General features: G+C 37.1%; 1 protein-coding gene across 1 annotated transcript in view; it reads right to left on the bottom strand.

The window, feature by feature from the left end:
* Positions 1–1118: 1118 nt before the first annotated feature.
* The window catches only part of SMAD4 (SMAD family member 4), a 30980-nt gene continuing 11291 nt past the window's right edge, over positions 1119–20807 (bottom strand). Inside the window, exons 2-12 of the mRNA XM_077816679.1 lie at positions 14796–15164; positions 13952–14126; positions 13470–13499; positions 11519–11731; positions 10105–10224; positions 9853–9966; positions 8208–8258; positions 6986–7169; positions 5566–5734; positions 4165–4303; positions 1119–2501 (exon numbers count right to left, since the gene is read on the bottom strand). Of these exons, the coding sequence (XP_077672805.1) occupies positions 2290–2501; positions 4165–4303; positions 5566–5734; positions 6986–7169; positions 8208–8258; positions 9853–9966; positions 10105–10224; positions 11519–11731; positions 13470–13499; positions 13952–14126; positions 14796–15044 (1656 nt within the window). The 5' untranslated portion in view covers positions 15045–15164 and the 3' untranslated portion in view covers positions 1119–2289. The remainder of the gene's footprint in view (positions 2502–4164; positions 4304–5565; positions 5735–6985; positions 7170–8207; positions 8259–9852; positions 9967–10104; positions 10225–11518; positions 11732–13469; positions 13500–13951; positions 14127–14795; positions 15165–20807) is intronic.

Below are 20807 nucleotides of genomic sequence, written 5' to 3'. Positions count from 1 at the left end.
TGTATATACAGCCTAATCTGTTGATTCCTTTCAGGCCACAATAAAGTATTTGATTTGGTTTATTTTAAATCAGGTAGCGGGAATCTTGCATTACACTATCAAGCTGGCAGAAAGTTTGGGGACTCAGGTATATGCAAAGTTCTGGAGGATTTCTTCCATGTAGCTGTGCAAAGATCAACAATTATAAACTGAAATGATGAATGCCTTTAGGAGATGCATAATTCTTCATAAGGAAGTGACATGGAATCCAGTTCATGCAAACTGCCCCACGACAATTAACTTGTCAAAAGTTTGTACATTTTCCAAGTGGTTAGGAACCAAGAATCCAGGATTAAGAGCAGCCAGATGGGTAAGAGCAGAGTCAGGCTTCACTAGTTCCACCAACAGAAAAAAAACCTTCTCCCAGAGACCTTTTTTAGTTTGTTTTTTGGATGAGTCAGGATCTTTGACCAAATGGTTAGAAGCATCCTACCACCTAAGAAAAGCACCCCAGCTGTCACTAATTTGGGCAAGTCATTTGACTTCTGTGTACTCATCTGTAAAATGGGAATGACAACTGCTGACCACTTTTGTAAAGCACTTTGAGATCTATGGATGAAAAGGGCTCTATCTAAATGCTATCATTGTCCTCTGCAGATTCTTGATTTGATGCAAGGAACATGGCAAAAAACAAACAAAAAAACCCTTGAATAATCTGTTTCAAGACTGTTTCTTATTGTGTTACCTGCTGAAACTGTTCTATTAGATTGGCTCAACACAACAATGCAGGCAGATTGAATTAACAGTGTTTGAATGCAACACTGGATTTGCACTCACTAGTTCTGGACCATTTCTTCAAGTTCCAATTCCTCACACAAATGCTGTTAGAAAACCCCATAGCCACACCCAGTTGCGAAGAAACAACAACTCTTCTGTACTTGTTGAGATGTAGCAAAAGAAAGAAAAGCTAGAATAGCCCTGATGAAAAAATCAAAATTTAGGTTGGAAGTTACATAAATCTTAATGCTATTGGCTGCTGATGATCTTTCAAGGGAAAGTGACTAACCACTCTAGATTAGTGCACTCGAAGTGTAGAAGAAAATATTTAATCTAAGCAAACAAAATATAATTGTATAAACTGGGGTTTTCAGAATTTTATTTCTACTATTAACTAGAGAGAAAGCATACATATTGTAGCTGTCATACAGTCAATACATTTGCAAGTTTTTCTACTTTAAATTCTCTATACAAAGTCATTGCCAATTGATGAGGTCATTGATGGCATCGGGCTTAAAATAACCAAGAGGTATAAAAACAAGTTTGTCATCTTGCCCCGAATGGAAATGGTGAACAGATACAAAAACTGGATCCTAAATACTGATGTCATAATATACATGATTTAATGGTATATGCAAGTTATCACTTTTCAAATTAAGTATAAACAATCAAACTACCCATTTTAGTCTGACTTTTTTTCCTTTGTATTTAGATCACAGAAGTCAGCAGTAGTTATGAAAATATGTTCCTACCATTAGATATTCATTATGTCATTTAATTGGCAATTTTACAGATCGGATATTTCATGTTCTATTTAAACTGAGTGCCAGCACTGAAAGTATCCACTCCTGTTAGTGTTTTAAAAATTGTGTGCCTATATAAATAAAAATCTAAGACATCTTTTTAAAATACAGTAAAGGAAAAGAAACATTTCTTTTTCCAGGCTACTTTTAATTATCACCAACAACATACTCCTAATTTTTGGCAGTTTGTACCCTTCAATCTGGAAAACCACAGCAAGATCCTTATCAAGATAAAGAAATCTCTGTTGCTAATGATTTGTTCCCTAAAAGAATTAAATGCAAGATTTCAGTAACTTTAAAGTTCTTTTAAGGTAAATGTTTATGGTGATTAGAAAGAATTTTCAGATATAAATATATATATATATATATATATATATATATTCTGCATACAAAAGGGTCTCATTGGGCTCGTCAGCAAGTTGCCATAATAGAGCAGATCAAAGTTACCAGTGCTGTGTTCAATCCCTTTGAAAATATCCATATAGGCTTTACTTTAAGCCCTGAGCCACCTGTTGTGACAGTAAAGTTCTGAAAATGTAACTTGAAATCCAATTTCTGCATGTTCAGTTTCTTTCTGAAAAGAGCAAGAAGGCAAACACATTTTTAAAACCTGGTTTTAAAAGATTAAGCAGAACAAAAGTAAAATATATCTTCAGGTTATAAACAGAATTGTATTTTACAATCCACCATCCTGACAATATAACGGCCCACAGCAGTGCGCAGAGGGATCTCAGTCCAGAGGTTGTGGGTCTGCAATAGGCATGGTATGAAGTACTTCATCTAGAAGCTGGAGGGCCCGGTGTAAATGAATTTCAATCCAACAGGGTGTTTCTTTGATGCTCTGTCTTGGGTAATCAGGTCCCCAACCTTTCACAAAACTCATCCTGAGTATGCATAAGCGGCGAAGATCATCTACGCCGATTCCAGCAGCAGCCGACAAACCTAAATAAGAGGTTTTGAGTAAGTGTTCATGTGCATTTAGTTGCCTCAGACATGCTGTTTTACGCAACACCTAGCCAATTCTACATAGTAACCTGTTTGCTCAGCTGTTCCTTCATGTACAGTTCTCCCTCTCCACAAACCATACCAATCAAGATTTCTAGATTTGTGCTACAGATACATGTACCTGTAGCCTGTGTAAGCTACCAGATACAACCAATTAGCCTGAAAACAGTTATGTGATGCAAGCCAGTCTTAAAAGCCCATTTTAGAAAGTTAAGTACACTAAAGATACTTATGTCTGGAATTAAGTTAACAGTACACTGTCAGCCTTATGAGAAAGTATTGACAATTCAATATATAGCTGTGCCATCTTGATTCACAATGGCCCAAAAGACAAATCCAAATTAAACAAAAGCAAGCAAAAAAAGACTTCCAAATTTGTGTATGTAATTTATCCAGATGCACCTTCTATGTACAAGCACATGTATGGAGCCAATCTCAGTTTTTTCACTTCAACATGATAACCTAACAGGACTGTACAAATGGTGTTGGGAAAGCTCCAGCATCTACTGAAGTTTATTTGCTGCTAACGTGATTTCTTTAAAATATTTGTAGAGCGGGGTCTAAAGCCATAATTGTCATTTTAAATGTGCTATTAATGAGAACTGTTTGTATTTCCATTTTAAACCTCTATTTCAGTGAATTTAGCTTCGCAATAAACATTTCCCAACAGTGTAAGGTTGGTACAGACAATAGATTGCCTTCTCAAGGAAGATTTTTTCTGTTTAAAATGTTTAATGTTTAAAAGCAGACAAAAATGTACTCCATATTTAAATAAAAAAACCTTACCCAAATTATTCTGTTTCTTTTTTATATTGTTTTGTTCATGTTTAATGAAACAAAAGAAAAGATGAATATGGCAAGTGATCATTAAATAGGACTGGTGCTTTCTGTTAATAAAACAAGTTAAATGTTGTGGCCAAAATAATTTTCAATGTTCTCTGAAATGGCTTGAAATATCTACTTGCCAACAGCAATACGGAAGCTAGAGAAGATTGATTTGCTTAAGTGTCCAGCATTTTCAAAAGTCTGGCTACTTATTTAGGTGCCTAAATATGGACTTAGGAGCCTAAACTTAGGCACCAATTTAAAAAAACAAACAAACTTTCCTCTTAGCAAAATTCAGGGCAAGCTCAGTGACAGATCCCAGCACCTTCCTCCAGAACAGGCTTCTTACATGGCTGTTTCCCCTAGACCTCAGTGATGGGCCCCAGTCTCTCCCCCTCTTCCCCCACATTTCTTTGGCGGCTGACTAGTACATTTAGTTCTTTCTGGGAAATTTTTCACACTCTGTTTTAGGAGGGGGAGATACAACTTCATTTAGAGGAAAAGAGTTATACTGTTTGACCTTTGTGCCTCGGAAGCAGCGTACTTTGTCACACTGCTTTTACACAAATTCTGCAGCCCCGTTCACACCCGGAATTTCCACAGACTTCACAATGGGAGCTTCATGTGCAGAGAAGCTACAGAAATGGGTGCTTTATTTACTTGATAAAAATAAGAGTAAGTCTGAAGTGTGAATAAGCAGAGATATAATATGGTCCCCATTCTCTGTAGGGTGTTTTTCCTCAAAAAGAGCAAAGAAATTACTTAATGTACTTACTGATAGCTGGGGCTATTCCACCTACTGATCCTGGTCCAGGGATGTTTCCAGCTACTGCTGCAGCCTGGGCAGCAGCTGCAGCTTGGGCAGTAGCAGCCTGCTGCTGCATCTGACGATGACACTGGCGTAAATCAAACACCTTTAAAAAAATGTAAGTCCTGCATTACATCGATTTATCTTAACCACTGAGGGAAAGAGTTCATAAGAGCCCGTGCTATCATTGCTGTTATGTATGAGATAAATTAAAAATCGTAACACCACAGAGTTACAGGCAAGCTTTTACCGACTGAATTTTTATTTCTAGAACATATAGGGGTCAAAAAAATTCTATCCATTGTTTTTACAGACTCTTCCAAGATTTGAGCACTAGTAGCTTTAAAAAAAGCCCAACACATTGAGGCCCTGACTGAATCTGAGTGGCCTCAAGAGGCTACTTGTGTAGATCAAATTGCAGGATCAGGGCCTAAGATTGTCACAAACCGACAAAATCCAGGAGAACGTCATAGCTTAATACTTAATTTAAAAAAGCAAGGCATATAAATGAAAAATTAGAGATGTGTCCTCCTAAACTTTGAGAGTCCCCATCTGCTTTTGTCACAGCCTTGTTGAAATATGGAAATTTACTTACACAGAATACGGACACATGGTAGGCCTCAAATTAGAACAGCTAGGTTTCAGTTTGTGGGCACACTGCTTTTTTTATGATCAGACAGGTTATTGAAATACACAAGAATTCTGCTCTCAGAGACTGAGGGTTTCTGCAGTGAATGAAAGAAATCCAGAGCTCTGGGTATGTTGCCCAGCAAAGTAGTTTGGTTTTAAACCTCGTTTTACCCTGAGATGTACGTAAAGAGAATGTTCATTTTAATGTAGGTTACATTTGAAATCTTGCAGAAAAATATACGATTTTGTATAAAGTTTGACTTTTGGTGGATTCATTGGTTCAATATTTCCATGTCAATGCTTTTAAAAAAAATTAGCTATTTTTTCAAGATTTTAATATTACATTTCAAAATATCTTTTTTTCCAGAATGAGAAAAATAATTGGACCATATTATAAGCTTAAGTAACCAACTTTTTTTCATTTGAACAAAAACTGCTAAAATGCAATATCACTGCTAAGATTGCTTGTGACAGAATTATGAAATGGCTGATTGCTTCCATAACATCTAAATAAACACTGCCAATTTAAAAAGCCAGTCATCAACAATAAAACGAACAAAACTTCATTGGGCACTAGTTAGAGACTAAAACAGTTTTTTTTTTTTAGTGGGAAAAAATAATTTAGGTTATTTGGTTTACATTTCTTTCAATACTTCATAAAACAATTTCTTTGCCATCTACAAAGAACAAATTCATTTGTTATTTCCTACAACTGTCATCCAGGATATTCAAACCAACCTTTATATATGCACTTGGGTAAATCTTGTGAACTGCATCTCCTGGTGCACGCCCTGCTTCTCTATCCAAGTAGTAACTCTGAACGAAGACTGCGTGGTCACTGAGGCACCTAACCCACACGTCGCCTTCACCTTTACATTCCAACTGCACCCCTTTACCTATGTGCAACCTTGAAAAGGGAAAAAGGTCCAATGTACTTATGTTCACAAACTACATACTAGAATCTCCTTAAATGAGCCATACACAAATCCTAAGAGTTCTCAGCAGTCCACTACACCATAATCTAAATTTTAGGCTGTAAAATAATTTACCTAGAAGGTGAATAATTAACTTTTTCAAAGAATTGGGATTGCTGAAGTCTTAGCAGCAGCAGCAGTCCACTGCAAGCTATGCAACAAAGCATGAAGGTATATCACATCCACTGTATAATGAGCACACTGCATTGTACATGTAACATTAACTTTATGGAAGTAGCAGCATGGATAGGCAATGTAGGTCAAGGAACATTTAAAGTAATTATATAGACATAGAATCTGCATTCCAAAACTGTATCTCAGCAAATACAACACTTGGGCCTCCTATTTCAGCAGAATAAGGATCCACACTGACAAGTGTCCTAAAGTGTTTGCAGCGTTGCTGTAGCCATACTGTATTAAAACATGAGAGAAACAAAATGAGTGAGGTAATAGCTTTTCCTGGCCCACCTTCTGTTGGTGAAAGATACCACCTTTCAAGCTACACAGAGCTCTTCTAAAGTCAAGTGTACAGTCCTGCGTTAGAGGATAGCAGTGTATACATCTTTTGAAGCAATGCTTCAATACAGCAACATGACCTCTTGGTGATGTCACAATAATGCACCATATTTTAAGCTAACTAACTATAAACACTTGAAATTATTTTAGTCCTGTTGTACTCCTGTTTGTTTCATGGGGAAAGGACTTTATCACTAGCAAAAGAGTTCCTGAAGGCCTTTTTCTGCTCCTTCACCAAAACTTAAGTGTGAGGTGAGACTGAAAAACAAGTATCTTTTTTCCATTTGCCTATGATGCTCTAAAGAACCTGTGTGCTTCACTTAGTCTAATCTTTGCCCTTACCCTCAATAGATTAAATCTTCTCTCCCCAAGCACAAGGACACAAATTGTTCTTAAAATTATGACAACTTTCAAACACAATTATATAAACCAACAAATGAAATATGCCACATCAAGGGGCACACTCCTGGGCCACTCATACACTACTCAGATGGATGAACGTACCCAAAGTGTGAACCCAAAGGCCCAGGAAAACACAAGCTGTATCGTATCAATCAGAATGTACATAACGGAATTTATATCTTCAAAAGAAAGATATACACCAAAATCTTGAACAATAAATATAAAATACAACCAAAGTCTGGCATTCCAGAAGACATGCAAAATACCTTGCTCTTTCAATGGCTTCTGTTCTGTGTACATTAGAAAGCTGGCCCAGGCAAAAGCGGTCTCCTCCAGAGGGGTCCACATAGCCATCAACAGTAACAACTGGACAGCTTGAAGGGACTTTAAATGTCTCCCCAACTTGCACATCCATTTCAAAGTAAGCAATTGAACACCAGTACTCCGGAGCTAGAGAAGACAAAGAACAGGCTGAAATGTGCCAGTAAAAATCCTGCAAAACCCTGAGACACAAGTGTTTAGAACTTTTACCATTTGTACTTGCAATTTAATTTTCAAAAGTGTGTGTATGTATGTAAGAAGTCAGTAGTGAGCTTAAATGAACATAAAATTGCCTCCGCTTTCAAATTTTTATGTATCATTTACTAGTAAATGTTTTGCACATTAGAGATGGAACAGAAACACCTGGGCAGGAATGAGGTCATGGTAACTTAAGCTTGAAGCTGCATTTAAAAATTATTCGAACTGCACCTCAATGTCAATTAATTTGCATATTAATTATACTTTTTATATACAGATAGTACAGGTTGATTTTTAGGAAATTAAGACAGAATCACCGCAAATTACTAGGAGAAATACTGTTTTTATCATAATAGGACAGACACAAAAGCTTCCAGTTTTTACAAAAACCCTTAAGGAACAAGTATTTCAGACTTATGTTTATGAAACAATACTTAATTATGAAGAGTATGGATCATTATAAAAATATGAATTTTTATATAAACATTGAGGTCTTATCACCAGTTAAATTCAGCTGTCAATCACTGCCAGTTTTCCTTTCGGTGGTAGAGGCCAATGAATGAACGAAAAAATAAGTTACTGTTTAAATCATACAAAATGATATAACCTATGTGATGGACAAACTGTATTATTGTAACGTTACCATACTACCTTGCATCTGCAAGTTGGCTAGTTTTCTAGGTTTCACACCAAAACTGTACTTGCTTAGATTCTATTAATTGCTTAAACAAATAAAAATCTGTTTTTTCTATTTAAAATCCATTCTTTGAAAGCGTGGGCCTTTAGTTTCTGGAAATACCAACAGTTATCATTCATCCATTTTGTTCCATCTCAGAATGTATTATTTCTTGTAACATATGCTTGGCATAGCTTTTAAAGTAGGTGATACATGGCTTTGGATCAGGCCCATACGGAATACATTTAATTTTCCATTATACTTTGAACAATTTTTCAGAAGCTTGCACTTACCAGGATGATTTGATATAGGAGGCTGGAATGCAAGTTCATTGTGAACTGGCCCTTTAAAAAAAAGCATGACGTTTATTTTACATGAAGATACAGATTTATGAGTAATTTTGTTTTGGTAGAGTCCACAGTGTGCTAGGCACTTTCCAAACAGAGAAGAGGGTATGGTCCTAGCCCTGACAAGTTCATTCTAAAAACAGAGATCAGCAGAGAGGTTAGTCTTGGCAAAGCATAGTTAACTTAACAATTTGTTTTAATTTTCATTATAAATTAGCTATGCTCCTCATAGGCAGCACAGCAGAAGTACATCTTTAGAAGGGATTAAATGTGCCGTTTTACAGATGAGTTCGGGATATGCATCATGGACAAAGGCACAATGGCTTCTGGGAGAAGATGACAAAGTTGGCAGACGTTAATGGATGAGACTGCCCAAAGTGAGAGGAGCAGGAGGCCAAGGAGATAGCCCAGGAGTACCAACATCCATTTTTAGAAAAGTCGAAGTATTAAACTGGAAAGCCAAGTCAATATTGAAAACATTTATGAATAACAAGCACCAGAAATATTTTTGAACTCCAGTACTTCAGATAAACAAGATGGAGTATGGAGTGGGAACCAGGTAGAAGGGAGTAATATAAAACTTAATATCAGAGTCTAAAATATGTTTTGTGGATACAGGAAAACTGCCAAAGTAATTTATTGCAATAAGTGATTTTAACTCCCCCTCAGGAATAGAGTGCAGAGCATAACCACTGCAAATAGAATAATTTATAAGTACAATAATAGGAAATCCAGAATTATCCCAGTGTTTAGAGATTATTGAATTCCATAATAAAGGAGGACAGGCAAAATTAATTTTAATTTTTGTTCTTTTCTCACCACACTCCTTGCTCTTAGATAACCTATCTAATCTGCTATACCTTTAGGCTCTACTGATTTCAATCAAACCTACTAGATTACAACATGGTAAAACAAAAATCAATCTATTTTGCCTTGAGGCCAAGAGCTAACTAGTAATCTTTAAAGAAAATCCATTTACAGGTCTGTTTTGTAGTAAGTGCAAACGTACGTGCCAAATGTCCCCATGAACTGGGTTGTAGTGGGGCCAGTCAGCAATGATTTTTAACTTTTATAATATTTTTAAATTTTAGTGCACATAAATTACACTTTAAAAGAAATGCCTAAGTACTGTAAGTTATTAAGAAAATGAGACTTTACTCTAAATATGTTTCTAAAGGATCTGAAACAGGAACTTGAACCAAAAAAGGCCAAATATTATTTCAAAATCTACTTTTGGACCAACACTCAAGGTCAAAGGAAGCATTTACAGCCAAGTTATAAAGTTCTATAAACAGAAGCTAAAAAGGGAAATACAAACAGGTTTTTAACTGCAAAACTGGATGGTGCCATTATAACAACTAAAATTTTAATCTGCTCTCACCTGTTTTGATGCAGCACAAAGTACAGCTCACCAACTCTCATGGAGCTTTCGTATTTAATTGTCAGAATACGTTACACAGTAATTATAGTTTTATAATTAATAGAATTTACGTGTGTGGGGGGAAAAGGTCACAAGAGAGATTAGATTCTGCCATTATGCTACAATGACAGCACAGAAAGTATAGCAATTTGAAAATCCACAAATGCTTACAGTAATGTCCAGGGTGGGGCATAGGTGGGTGATGCTGAAGATGCCCATTCTGATGGTGAGGTATAGTAGGTGTGTAGGCTGCCGTTCGACTTCCAGTCCAAGTCGTTGTACTATCTAAAAGAAGAAAAAAAGGACTGGACTACTTCGCATTTAAGGGAGCTTACCCATGTCATTTCTATTTCTTTATTTCTCCTGAATATTTATTAACCGGTTTTAGAAAACTAAAAAGAATGCATGTACGTGTATACTCACTGTGATGGTAAGTAGCTGGCTGAGCTGTAAACCCATTCTGCTGCGTTCCTGGCTGAGGCCCTGAAGCAATCTGTAAGAGTCCATCACTATGGCTACCTGTCAATATACTGGTTGGCTGACCTGGTAAAAGAACATATTTCCCATTCATAAATATTCCACAATTTTATTGTAAGAGGGAAACTGCACAATCCTACTGAGGAAAACACATCCCAATTATCAAGGTTATTACAATAAAGCTGCTAGAATTTAAGGATATATTTCTTGCAGGAAAGAACCTTAGAAAGCTGCAGGTAAGATACTTTGTGCATCAGCTAATTTTTCTTCTATTCCAACAGCGTATTTTGTGTCATATCTTATGACTGGGATTGCTCTGCACATTTTTATTTGCTAACAGGAAAATGGATCTTTGTTTTACTCAGATTTTGTTTTGGATATTTTCGATATAGGGAAAAAAGAGAAGCTAAAGGCTTCACTTGAAAGATACAGAAAAAGCAACATGCTTCACGCAGCCCCAGAAACACTTATTTTCAATAAGATTTCCACGGACTTAGAAGAGGGATCAAAGACTGAAAGGAAATGGAGACTAAATTATCTTCACACTCTTTGAGCAATATGATACTATGGCGATAGGAGCGATACAAAACCCAAAATACAAATGGTTTTTCTAGGCAAGGACTGAGGGATGTTGCCAAGGTAGCATAGGGATCTTTGCATACTGCTACTTCCTGATCTGAGTACAGAATGATTTCATTTTCTAGGGCTATGTGATAACTGATTCAATTGAACACTTCCACACAGCTAAATTCACATAAAACATTTAAGAAAAATTAGATATGGCATACCAACGTGTTCATGAGGATTTTAAGAGAGTCTGCAATTTTTACAGGCTTATTTTTCAAGTGGTTCAATTAGTTTTTTTCAAAAAAGTTAGAAGAGAAGGTGTCCTCAGCTTCAGAAAGTTTAAGAACTACCTCTTCATATATCCAGTTTTATTATCCCTCCTGCTGATTTAATGGAATACTGAAATTTTCCATTCCCACCCCAGTTGTTCAATACTAATGCTAGTACTCCTCAAGGGTCAATAACTTAAACAACAACACAACAATGAACAGTGTTTGGAAGGGTTTCTCAAGAAGTGTGTATCAGCTTTTTGTAGTTTAGAAAATTCAGTCAGTGTAATGGGGGGGGGGTAACAGAAAAAACTGATTCAAATTCTAGGCTCCAAGTAAAATCTCATTTTAACATCTGAGATCAACAGGCCACCTGTGACTGGAACAACAAAGTGAGGTATTAGTGTATTTACTTTGATAAAATAAAAGCAAGTTTCCTATGCAATGTCCACTTTAGAGAAGATCAAATAGTTGTGCCATTCAAGTATTCTGATTTTATATTCCAGATAATCTAAGTTTCTTACTTGTGGAAGCCACAGGAATGTTGGGAAAGTTGGTGGTGCTGGTAGTGCTAGACTCAGTAGGAGCTAACATAGCTGGGGTGCTGTAAGTCTCAGTAGAAGCCCTGTTACTTGGTGGATGCTGGATGGTCTGGACTGAATGGCCTTCAGCTGTAGATAAGGACTGTCCTTCGAAGTCATGAACATATTCATCTTTCACCAACATACTTGATGGAGCTATGAAGAAATAAAGGTTTAAATCCTTAAGCATGCATGTGCATTTTGCTAATTTATAGGTAAGTATGTGGAGCTGCTCCACTTCCAAACCATTACAACACTATTAAAGCTGCATTCCTGGAAAAGCAGTTTAGGCAACCATCTCTGACCTACACAGACAGTGTACAACATTGTGGGGCACGTTCTCTAGTTTACAAATAAATAAGCAATTCATCCAGTAGCTGAGAACTGTAAAAAGTAACTTTATAGCACACCAAAGAACGGTGAGCTCAACTTGCTGCCTCTGAAATAACAATTTCGTTCCCAAATTATGCATATTCTAACACCATGCTGGTTTGTGTTCATTAGAGTATGGCTGGAGGGGGTGAGAAAAGTGGAAATGCACTGTCAAGCACTTTAACTTACATTAATGCAATATTGAAGTTACAACTTTAAACAAGCAATTCAGAATATGCAAACTCCTCATAATAAACTTAATTCAGCAACACTGCACATAAGAAAAACCCTTTCTCTCCTCAAGCTACTTTTATGCAACACCCTTTGGAAATGTGCATGCACATGGCAAGGCACTACAGAACTCACTTCGTATTTAACAACTACTAATCCAAAATAGTATCTGTGGCTAGTGTGGGTGAGTTACAATTATATGAACACTAACTTTTGCATTCTGTATTTAATGTTTTAAACTAATTTTTTACATTGCATTAATTCCATCTTTGTTTTTGGTTTAAGAAATGTCAAAGGATATTAAAATATTTTCCTTTTGTTCTCTATCAGTTCCATAGCTGTAGTGAGATAGCAGCACAAAAATATAATTATGTAACCAATACATACCATGTATTTAGTTACTGTACTATAAACTTTGGTACAAACTTGATACTGTGCACATAAATCATTTTCAGTTGCTTCTTCTCCTTCAGTAGAAAGCAAGCTGGCCTGGAGTCTAGTCTATCAAAAGTTCAAATTTGTAAAGTTTAGCCAATCAATTTGATTTTCTTTATTTTTTTTTTTTTTTTTAAAGTTTATGTCCAAGACTTCCACGCACATGAACCAACAAAAAATCCCACCACATCTGTCCTTTAAGAGGAAAGGAAAACCCTAGCTTCGGTGCATCAGTTGCATACACAATACAGTTACAGAAATAACTAAAACCCTATCATTTTGCTTCTCTGAGTATACCTGGAAGTAATTGTTTAATTGTTTCCAAGTTTTAAATACATTCCCCCCAGTTTACCAATTTGATTATTCTCCAGCACACCTGCCACAAGTCTGAAGTTAGAGTTCAGATGTCTGAATTAGTTGTGCAGTCTTAGTTTTTAATACTATTTTACACAGGAAAAGTCTATTTTCATCCTATCACCTAGCTCAGATGGTAAATATACTATACTGCCAGACTTATTCCGTTCAAACAAAAGCAAAAAAATTTTTGGCTTGTAACTTTCCATGCTTGCTCTGATTCCAAATGAGAGTTTTGGGGAAGTTACAAATGAGTGAAACTAGAGCAACAACGAAAGGTGAGCTGAAAGCTTAGGCTATATCTTTTTTGATGCACACACCAGATTGCTTCACGTACCACTATTCTGAAAGGTCTCCTAACTGGAGGAAATAAGTGCATTTCTATCCTTGCTTTCCCTCCCTCTCTCAGCATGTGAGAACACTTGTGAATATGCTATTTAAAGTGCAATCTAGTTCTTTTTACATAGAAATCTTTATCAATTATAAACAACTAACTACTTACCAGAACTCTGCAAGGTCAGTCCTGAAAGATCTTTTAAAAAGAAAAAAGGAATCTTTTAAAAAGTAAAAATACCTTTAAAAACCATGAAATGCATTTACAAGCTTGCAATACATTGAACTCATGAATATACACAAACGAACAGAAATTTGAGGTTAGTGACTACATACACTATGCCAAGACATCACAGAAATATGCAAACTAAAATCACTCTCTTACAGTTTACATGAACTAAATACCACTTCATATTCAGTTCCGAAAGGCTAAAACTGCAAATTTCATCCCTATGCCTCAAGTTTATTCCAAAGTTAAACTTCAGTAACTATTTCCAATAAATAAAAAGTAAAAGTAATTCAAAGTATACTTGGTTTTTAACTATGTCATTATGCACTCATTTTTATTTAGGTCTACATTTTCTAGAACATAAGGAAAAAATATTTACACTTTACTTCCACTGTTCCACTTTAAATCGACAGACTACTTACCAATGCCAGGTGACACCACACGTTCATAATGGTAAGGATTCACACAGACACTGTCACATTTTAGGTCAAAAGCATACTGACAATATTTAACATGCTTGAGTTCATTTTTGTGAAGATCAGGCCACCTCCAAAGACGAGCATAGATCACGTGTGGGAACCCTTTACGACCAGCCACCTAGAAAGTTAAAGACACAAAAGGCATCTGGGAAAGTTGGGGAAAAAATAAAAAATGACTTTCCCTCATTTCCCAATAACAGAATAAGGCTGGCTAGAACCGAGCAGATACCTTTCACTAAAAATTTCTCCTGCCATGTTTTTAAAAATACTTATCCTCCAAAACTCTGGATCCAATAGAAAGAATCCAAAAAGAAATCCCAGTGGATATTTAAACTAATGCAATTATTCCCAGGAGAAAGTATAAGACTGTGACAGGCGATATTGAAAATAAAATGGCCAACACAACAAAAGTGGTGGGAATTCACAAGTTAGATGAAATTGCAAACCACAGCCTCCCAGAAGTCTGTTGATAAAAATTATGGGAGAAACTGTAGAATTTTATCTCTAGATTAAAAAGCTAATACCTTAGCAGGATGTGAAATGGTCTTTCTATGTAACCTGTGGCATGTACATTTGAAAAAACAGGTATTAGTAGAAAAATGGTAAATGTTATGGAGGCAAACCCAACAAACTGTCTGCATATGGGTTTCTATCGCCTCCAAGGCAGGGAAAATTATGCCATAGAGCCACTCTGCCTTTGTGGTGCACCCCAATCCTATTACACCCACTTTTGCTACCACGCAACTAGTATACGTAGAAAAAATATCGTGTCTGTATCTGGACTAACCTGAAGCCTTCCATCCAATGTTCTCTGTATTGTAACACATTTACTAGGATGAGCTCCATTTGTAGTTATAGCTGTAATCAAAGAATCCAATTCATCTTTTTTCTCCTTTAGCTTTTTAACTAAGCTTTCGATTGCTCGTTTTGCAAAAGTTTCACTCTCTCCACCTTGCCGATGGCACATCAGGCTGTGAACAATGCTCAGACAAGCATCATTACTTGTTGGTGTGTTAGTAATAGACATATTGTCCATTTGGAACAGCTTTTTCTGGCAGATCAAATATGCCTGGAATCCTTTTTAAAGCTGTATTTTCAGGCTAGCGAACAAGAGATGATCAAAGAAAATGTCAGGCACACGGGGTCTTGGGCAAACCTAGGGAAGAAAAATACACCTACTGTAGAAGAGTTTTCATAAAGCATTAATACATCACAGCTTGGAGGTGATAAACATGTTATCAAAGCAATGGATAATTTAACAACATATTAAAACTAACCACAACAGAACCAGTACCTTGGCATTATGTTTCAACTTTTTAGAGAAACTTTCATACAAAACGTTTTATTATAAACGAAAAAATATATTTATAATCAGTTTTGACAACAAAATGATCATATATTATATATCTATATATAATTTGATGAGAAAAGGTGCTGAGTAGACAAATAACCTTGGGTGAGTGGGCTCTGATTTGGAAAAAGAGGGCCAGAAAGACTGATTTGTAGTACCTCATATGAGTAAGATTAAACAAAAGACAGATTGGGTGGGTATAAATGTTGGGGAAATTGTTCGGAAACAGATAATTTTTCGTGTATTTGGTAGACATGTCCATTATTAAACGTACTGGATTGTGATCTGTAAACAAATATTATAAATTGTTGGAATTAAATTTTCCAGTGTTAGAAGCTGCTAGACTACCAGTAGCTTTTTAGTGGAAAAGAATAAGTTGCCCCAAGTTAAAGAAATCGTTAAAAAAACTGAGATACTACTATTAGAAAGTTGATGTATCAAGTATGTATGCAATTTATAGACAAGGTTTCCTTCCTGTGAGTGCTACTATATTTTCTATAACCTATGTCTATAAGATGTTACAGACCAGTCAGCTTAACTTCTGTATCCGGAAAAATAATGGAGCAAATAATTAAACAATCAATTTGCAAATACCTAGACGATAATAAGGTAATAACAGTCAGCATGGATTTGTCAAGAACAAATCATGTCAAACCAACCAGATAGCTTTCTTTGACAGGGTAACAACCCTTGTGGATGGGGGGAAAATGGTAGCTGTTTATATCCTGACTTTAGTAAGGCTTTTGATACTGTCTCGCATGACCTTCTCATAAACAAACAAGGGAAATACAACCTAGATGGAGCAACTATAAGGTGGGTACACAACTGGTTGGAAAATCGTTCCCAGAGAGTAGTTATCAGTGGTTCACAGGCCTGCTGGAAGACCATAACGAGTGGGGTCCCACAGGGGATCTGTGCTGGGTCCGGTTCTGTTCAATATCTTCATCAATGATTTAGATAATGGCATAGGCAGTAAACTTAAAGTTTGTGGACGATACCAAGCTGGGAGAGGTTGAGAGTGCTTTGGAGGATAAGATTAAAATTCAAAATGATTTGGACAAACTGGAGAAATGCTCTGAAGTAAACAGGATGAAATTCAGTAAGGACAAATGCAAAGTACTCCACTTAGGAAGGAACAATCAGTTGCACACAGACAAAATGGGAAACGACCACCTAGGAAGGAGTTCTGCGGAAAGGGATCTGGGGGTCATAGTGGATCACAAGCTAAATATGAGTCAAAGGTATAATGCTGTTACAAAATAAGCAAACATCACTCTGGGATGTATTAGCAGGAGTACTGTAAGCAAGACACAAGAAGTCATTCTTCCGCTCTACTCAGTGCTAATTAGGCCTCAACTGGAGTATTGTGTCCAGTTCTGGGTGCCACATTTCAGGAAAGATGTGGACAAACTGGAGAAAGTCCAGAGAAGAGCAACAAAAATGATTAAAGGTCTAGAAAACATGACCTATGAGGGAAGATTTAAAAAATTGGGTTTGTTTAGTCTGGAGAAGACAAGACTGAAAGGGGACATAACAGGTTTTAAGTACATAAAAGGTTGTTACAAGGAGGAGGGGAAAAAATAGTTCTTCTTAACCTCTGAAGATAGGACAAGAAGCAATGGGCTTAAATTGCAGTAAGAGCGGTTTAGGTTGGATATTAGGAAAAACTTCCTAACTGTCAGGGTGGTTAAGCACTGGAATACATTGCCTAGGGAGATTGTGGAATCTCCATCATTGGGGATTTTTAAGAGCAGGTTGGACAAACACCTGTCAGGGATGGTCTAGATAATACTTAGTCCTGTCTTGAGTCGAGGGGACTGGACTAGATGACCTCTCGAGGTCCCTTCCATTTCTATGATTCTATGTTTCTGGCCCTTCTGGTTTTAAAGAAAACGCTTACACAATTTAGGATACCACACTATGGTCTGACTGAGCATGCAACCAAATAATATTATTTTGGAGTTGAATTTTCCCAGTCATCCAAATAGGACGATTCCCAGGAAGGCTAATTAAAATAGCTAAAATACCACTGGTTCACCACTTCACTATTCAGTGATGCAACTGAACAACTAGCAAGTGTGTTTATCCAAATCAAACAGATGTATCCTGGTACTCTACAGAAACTGCTACAGAAATATCCATGTCCCAAAATGGTTAAACAAGCAGATACTTCATTTTGATTGAGGATCCATGGAAAATAGCTTTTAAAAAAAGTAGCGATGCCAGCGTCAAAGATTTAAAGATAAACACCCCCCATTTCTCCCCTGCCACTGCAAAAAAATGACTTGCAAATTGTAACATCTGGGCACTTAAATGTAAGTTTAATCATGCCATCTTACTGGAAGCTGATAAACTTTAGTGATCTAGCAACTTCAAGCTGCATGTATCCCCAGAAAACTGGGACAATTCCCCCCTTTGCAACTCCACCACTGGTAGCTATAGCATAGACAGAACTCATGTATTTCTACCACTAAATCACCCAAACCTAGTTTGATGATTTGGTGGTAAAAAATGCCTCAGTCCTGTTTACCCTACAGCTTCCACTGGTGGAAAACTGTGTGCCATCTGCCAAGCTAAGACCATGGAGAAGACTATAAACTCAGGGTATAGCTACATTAAAATGCTACAGTAGCACAATCATAGTGTAGTAGACACTTACTACAGGAACAGATGGGGTTTTTCCATTGCTGCAGCAAACCCACCTCTCAGAGGCAGTAGCTAGACAGACAGAAGAGTCTTCTGTCAACCTAGCAGTGTCTACACCGGAACTTAGGTCAGCTTAATTACATTGCGCAGGGCATGAAAATTTTCACAACCCTGAGGTACGTAGTTAAGTTGACCTAAATTTGTAGCATAGACCAGCCCTCATACTGCAGGCTTAAATTTTCATGAAGCAATATTTTGCATATTACAAAAACAAATTAAGAGTCATTTTTTTCCTTTTATGAATTTAGCACAAATATATAAGTTAATGAAACTATAACTGTTCTATCTGTTCAATATTTATTCTCTTCAATTTCAATTTGAATTCAAAGCTCTATAGCAAACTTGATACAAATGAATTAGAACGTCAGATACCTTTCCCCATCTGTCCATTTTCAGGAGTTTTTCAAAACACACTTTTGGACGTGAAATTTCTCCGTTTTCCAAAAAGTCTCAGTAAAATGTTCTCAGCTATTCAAGTTACTCCTTAATAAGTAGTGTTCCAGATAGAAACACATAATAAAGTGAATCTACCTAACTGAAAACTTAAATAAATACTTAAATGACTAAAGATAACAGCCAACATTTAGAAATAAGTGCCTGAAAATTATACTCTTTGAACTTGATCTTGCACCACTGAAGTCAGTAAGAATTTTGCTACTGACTTCCATAAGAGTAAGATCAGGCCCTTGAATCCTTATTTAATCATTTAAGTGGCCTGATTTTCAGAAGTGTTGAGCCACCCGCCAGCAGCCACTGAAGTCCATAGGAGCTTCTGGCTGCTCAGCACTTTTGAAAGTCAGGCCACATATTTAGGCATTTGAATACTTTTACACATTGGTAAAGAGTTCAGAGTAGCAGCCGTGTTAGTCTGTATTCGCAAAAAGAAAAGGAGTACTTGTGGCACCTTAGAGACTAACCAATTTATTTGAGCATAAGCTTTCATGAGCTACAGCTCACTTCATCAGATGCATACTGTGGAAAATATAGAAGATGTTTTTATACACACAAACCATGAAAAAAATGGGTGTTTATCACTACAAAAGGTTTTCTCTCCCCCCTACCCCACTCTCCTGCTGGTAATAACTTATCTAAAGTGATCACTCTCCTTACAATGTGTATGATAATCAAGGTGGGCCATTGCCAGCACAAATCCAGGGTTTAACAAGAACGTCTGGGGAGGGAGACAAACAAGGGGAAATAGGTTACTTTTTATAATGAATCAATCATTCCCAGTCTCTATTCAAGCCTAAGTTAATTGTATCCAATTTGCAAATTAATTCCAATTCCGCAGTCTCTCATTGGAGTCTGTTTTCCAAGTTTTTTTGTTGAAGGATAGTCACTTTGAGATCAGAAATCGCGTGACCAGAGAGAGATTGAAGTGTTCTCCGACTGATTTGTGAATGTTATAATTCTTGACATCTGATTTGTGTCCATTTATTCTTTTACATAGAGACTGTCCAGTTTGACCAATGCACATGGCAGAGGGGCATTGCTGGCACATGATGGCATATATCACATTGGTAGATGTGCAGGTGAACGAGCCTCTGAACGTGTGGCTGATGTGATAAGGCCCTATGATGGTGTCCCCTGAATAGATATGTGGGCACAGTTGGCAACGGGCTTTGTTGCAAGGATAGGTTCCTGGGTTAGTGTTTTTTGTTGTGTGGTTGCTGGTGAGTATTTGCTTCAGGTTGGGGGGCTGTCTGTAAGCAAGGACTGGCCTGTCTCTCAAGATTTGTGAGAGTGATGGGTTGTCCTTCAGGATAGGTTGTAGATCCTTGATAATGCGTTGGAGGGGTTTTAGTTGGGGGCTGAAGGTGACGGCTAGTGGCGTTCTGTTATTTTCTTTGTTGGGCCTGTCCTGTAGTAGGTGACTTCTGGGTACTCTTCTGGCTCTGTCAATTTGTTTCTTCACTTCCGCAGGTGGGTACTGTAGTTGTAAGAATGCTTGATAGAGATCTTGTAGGTGTTTGTCTCTGTCTGAGGGGTTGGAGCAAACACGGTTGTATCATAGAGCTTGGCTGTAGACAGTGGATCATGTGGTGTGGTCTGGGTGAAAGCTGGAGACATGTAGGTAGGAATAGCGGTCAGTAGGTTTCCAACGCATTATCAAGGATCTACAACCTATCCTGAAGGACGACCCGGATCCGCTCTAGGTAAACGCTGGGAGGGGGAGAGGAGCTGGCGGGCCGCAGAAAATAACCCCGAGTGTTTGAGACCCCTGGCTTAACATCTGCTGTGAGCATGAAGCTTTAAAATCATTCACTTGGATAATAGGGGCTGAGAAAAAAAATGCTTTTAACACAGTATTGCACGTAACTACAAAATTCTAAGAATATGTCTACACTTAAAACACTATGGTGGCACAACTGCAGCCACACCACTATAGCACTTGACTACAGATTCTCCCATCACTGTAGTTAAATCCATCTCCCCCAGGGTGCTAGCTAAATTGATGCAAAAATTCTTCTGTCAACCTAGCACTGTCTACACTGGGGCTTAGATCAGCATAGCAACATCAACTCCCCTGAGAGCTTTAAAGTTTTCAGTGTAGATCAGCCCTAAATAGAAGCTATATAAAGTTAGCAACCCTACAAGATACTAAATATGCTTAAGTTATGGAATTCAAAACGCAACTTTAACAGGTCTGCATTTGTAAAAAGAAAGAAGTGTAACAACTAGTGTTTTATACAGTATCTACAAATGTACTGTATCAAGTAAGGAAAAAATATTGTTGGGAGC

Source organism: Eretmochelys imbricata, chromosome 5 (genome assembly GCF_965152235.1).
Source record: "Eretmochelys imbricata isolate rEreImb1 chromosome 5, rEreImb1.hap1, whole genome shotgun sequence".
Lineage (NCBI taxonomy): Eukaryota > Metazoa > Chordata > Testudines > Cheloniidae > Eretmochelys > Eretmochelys imbricata.
This window is presented reverse-complemented; position numbering and strand designations above follow the sequence as displayed.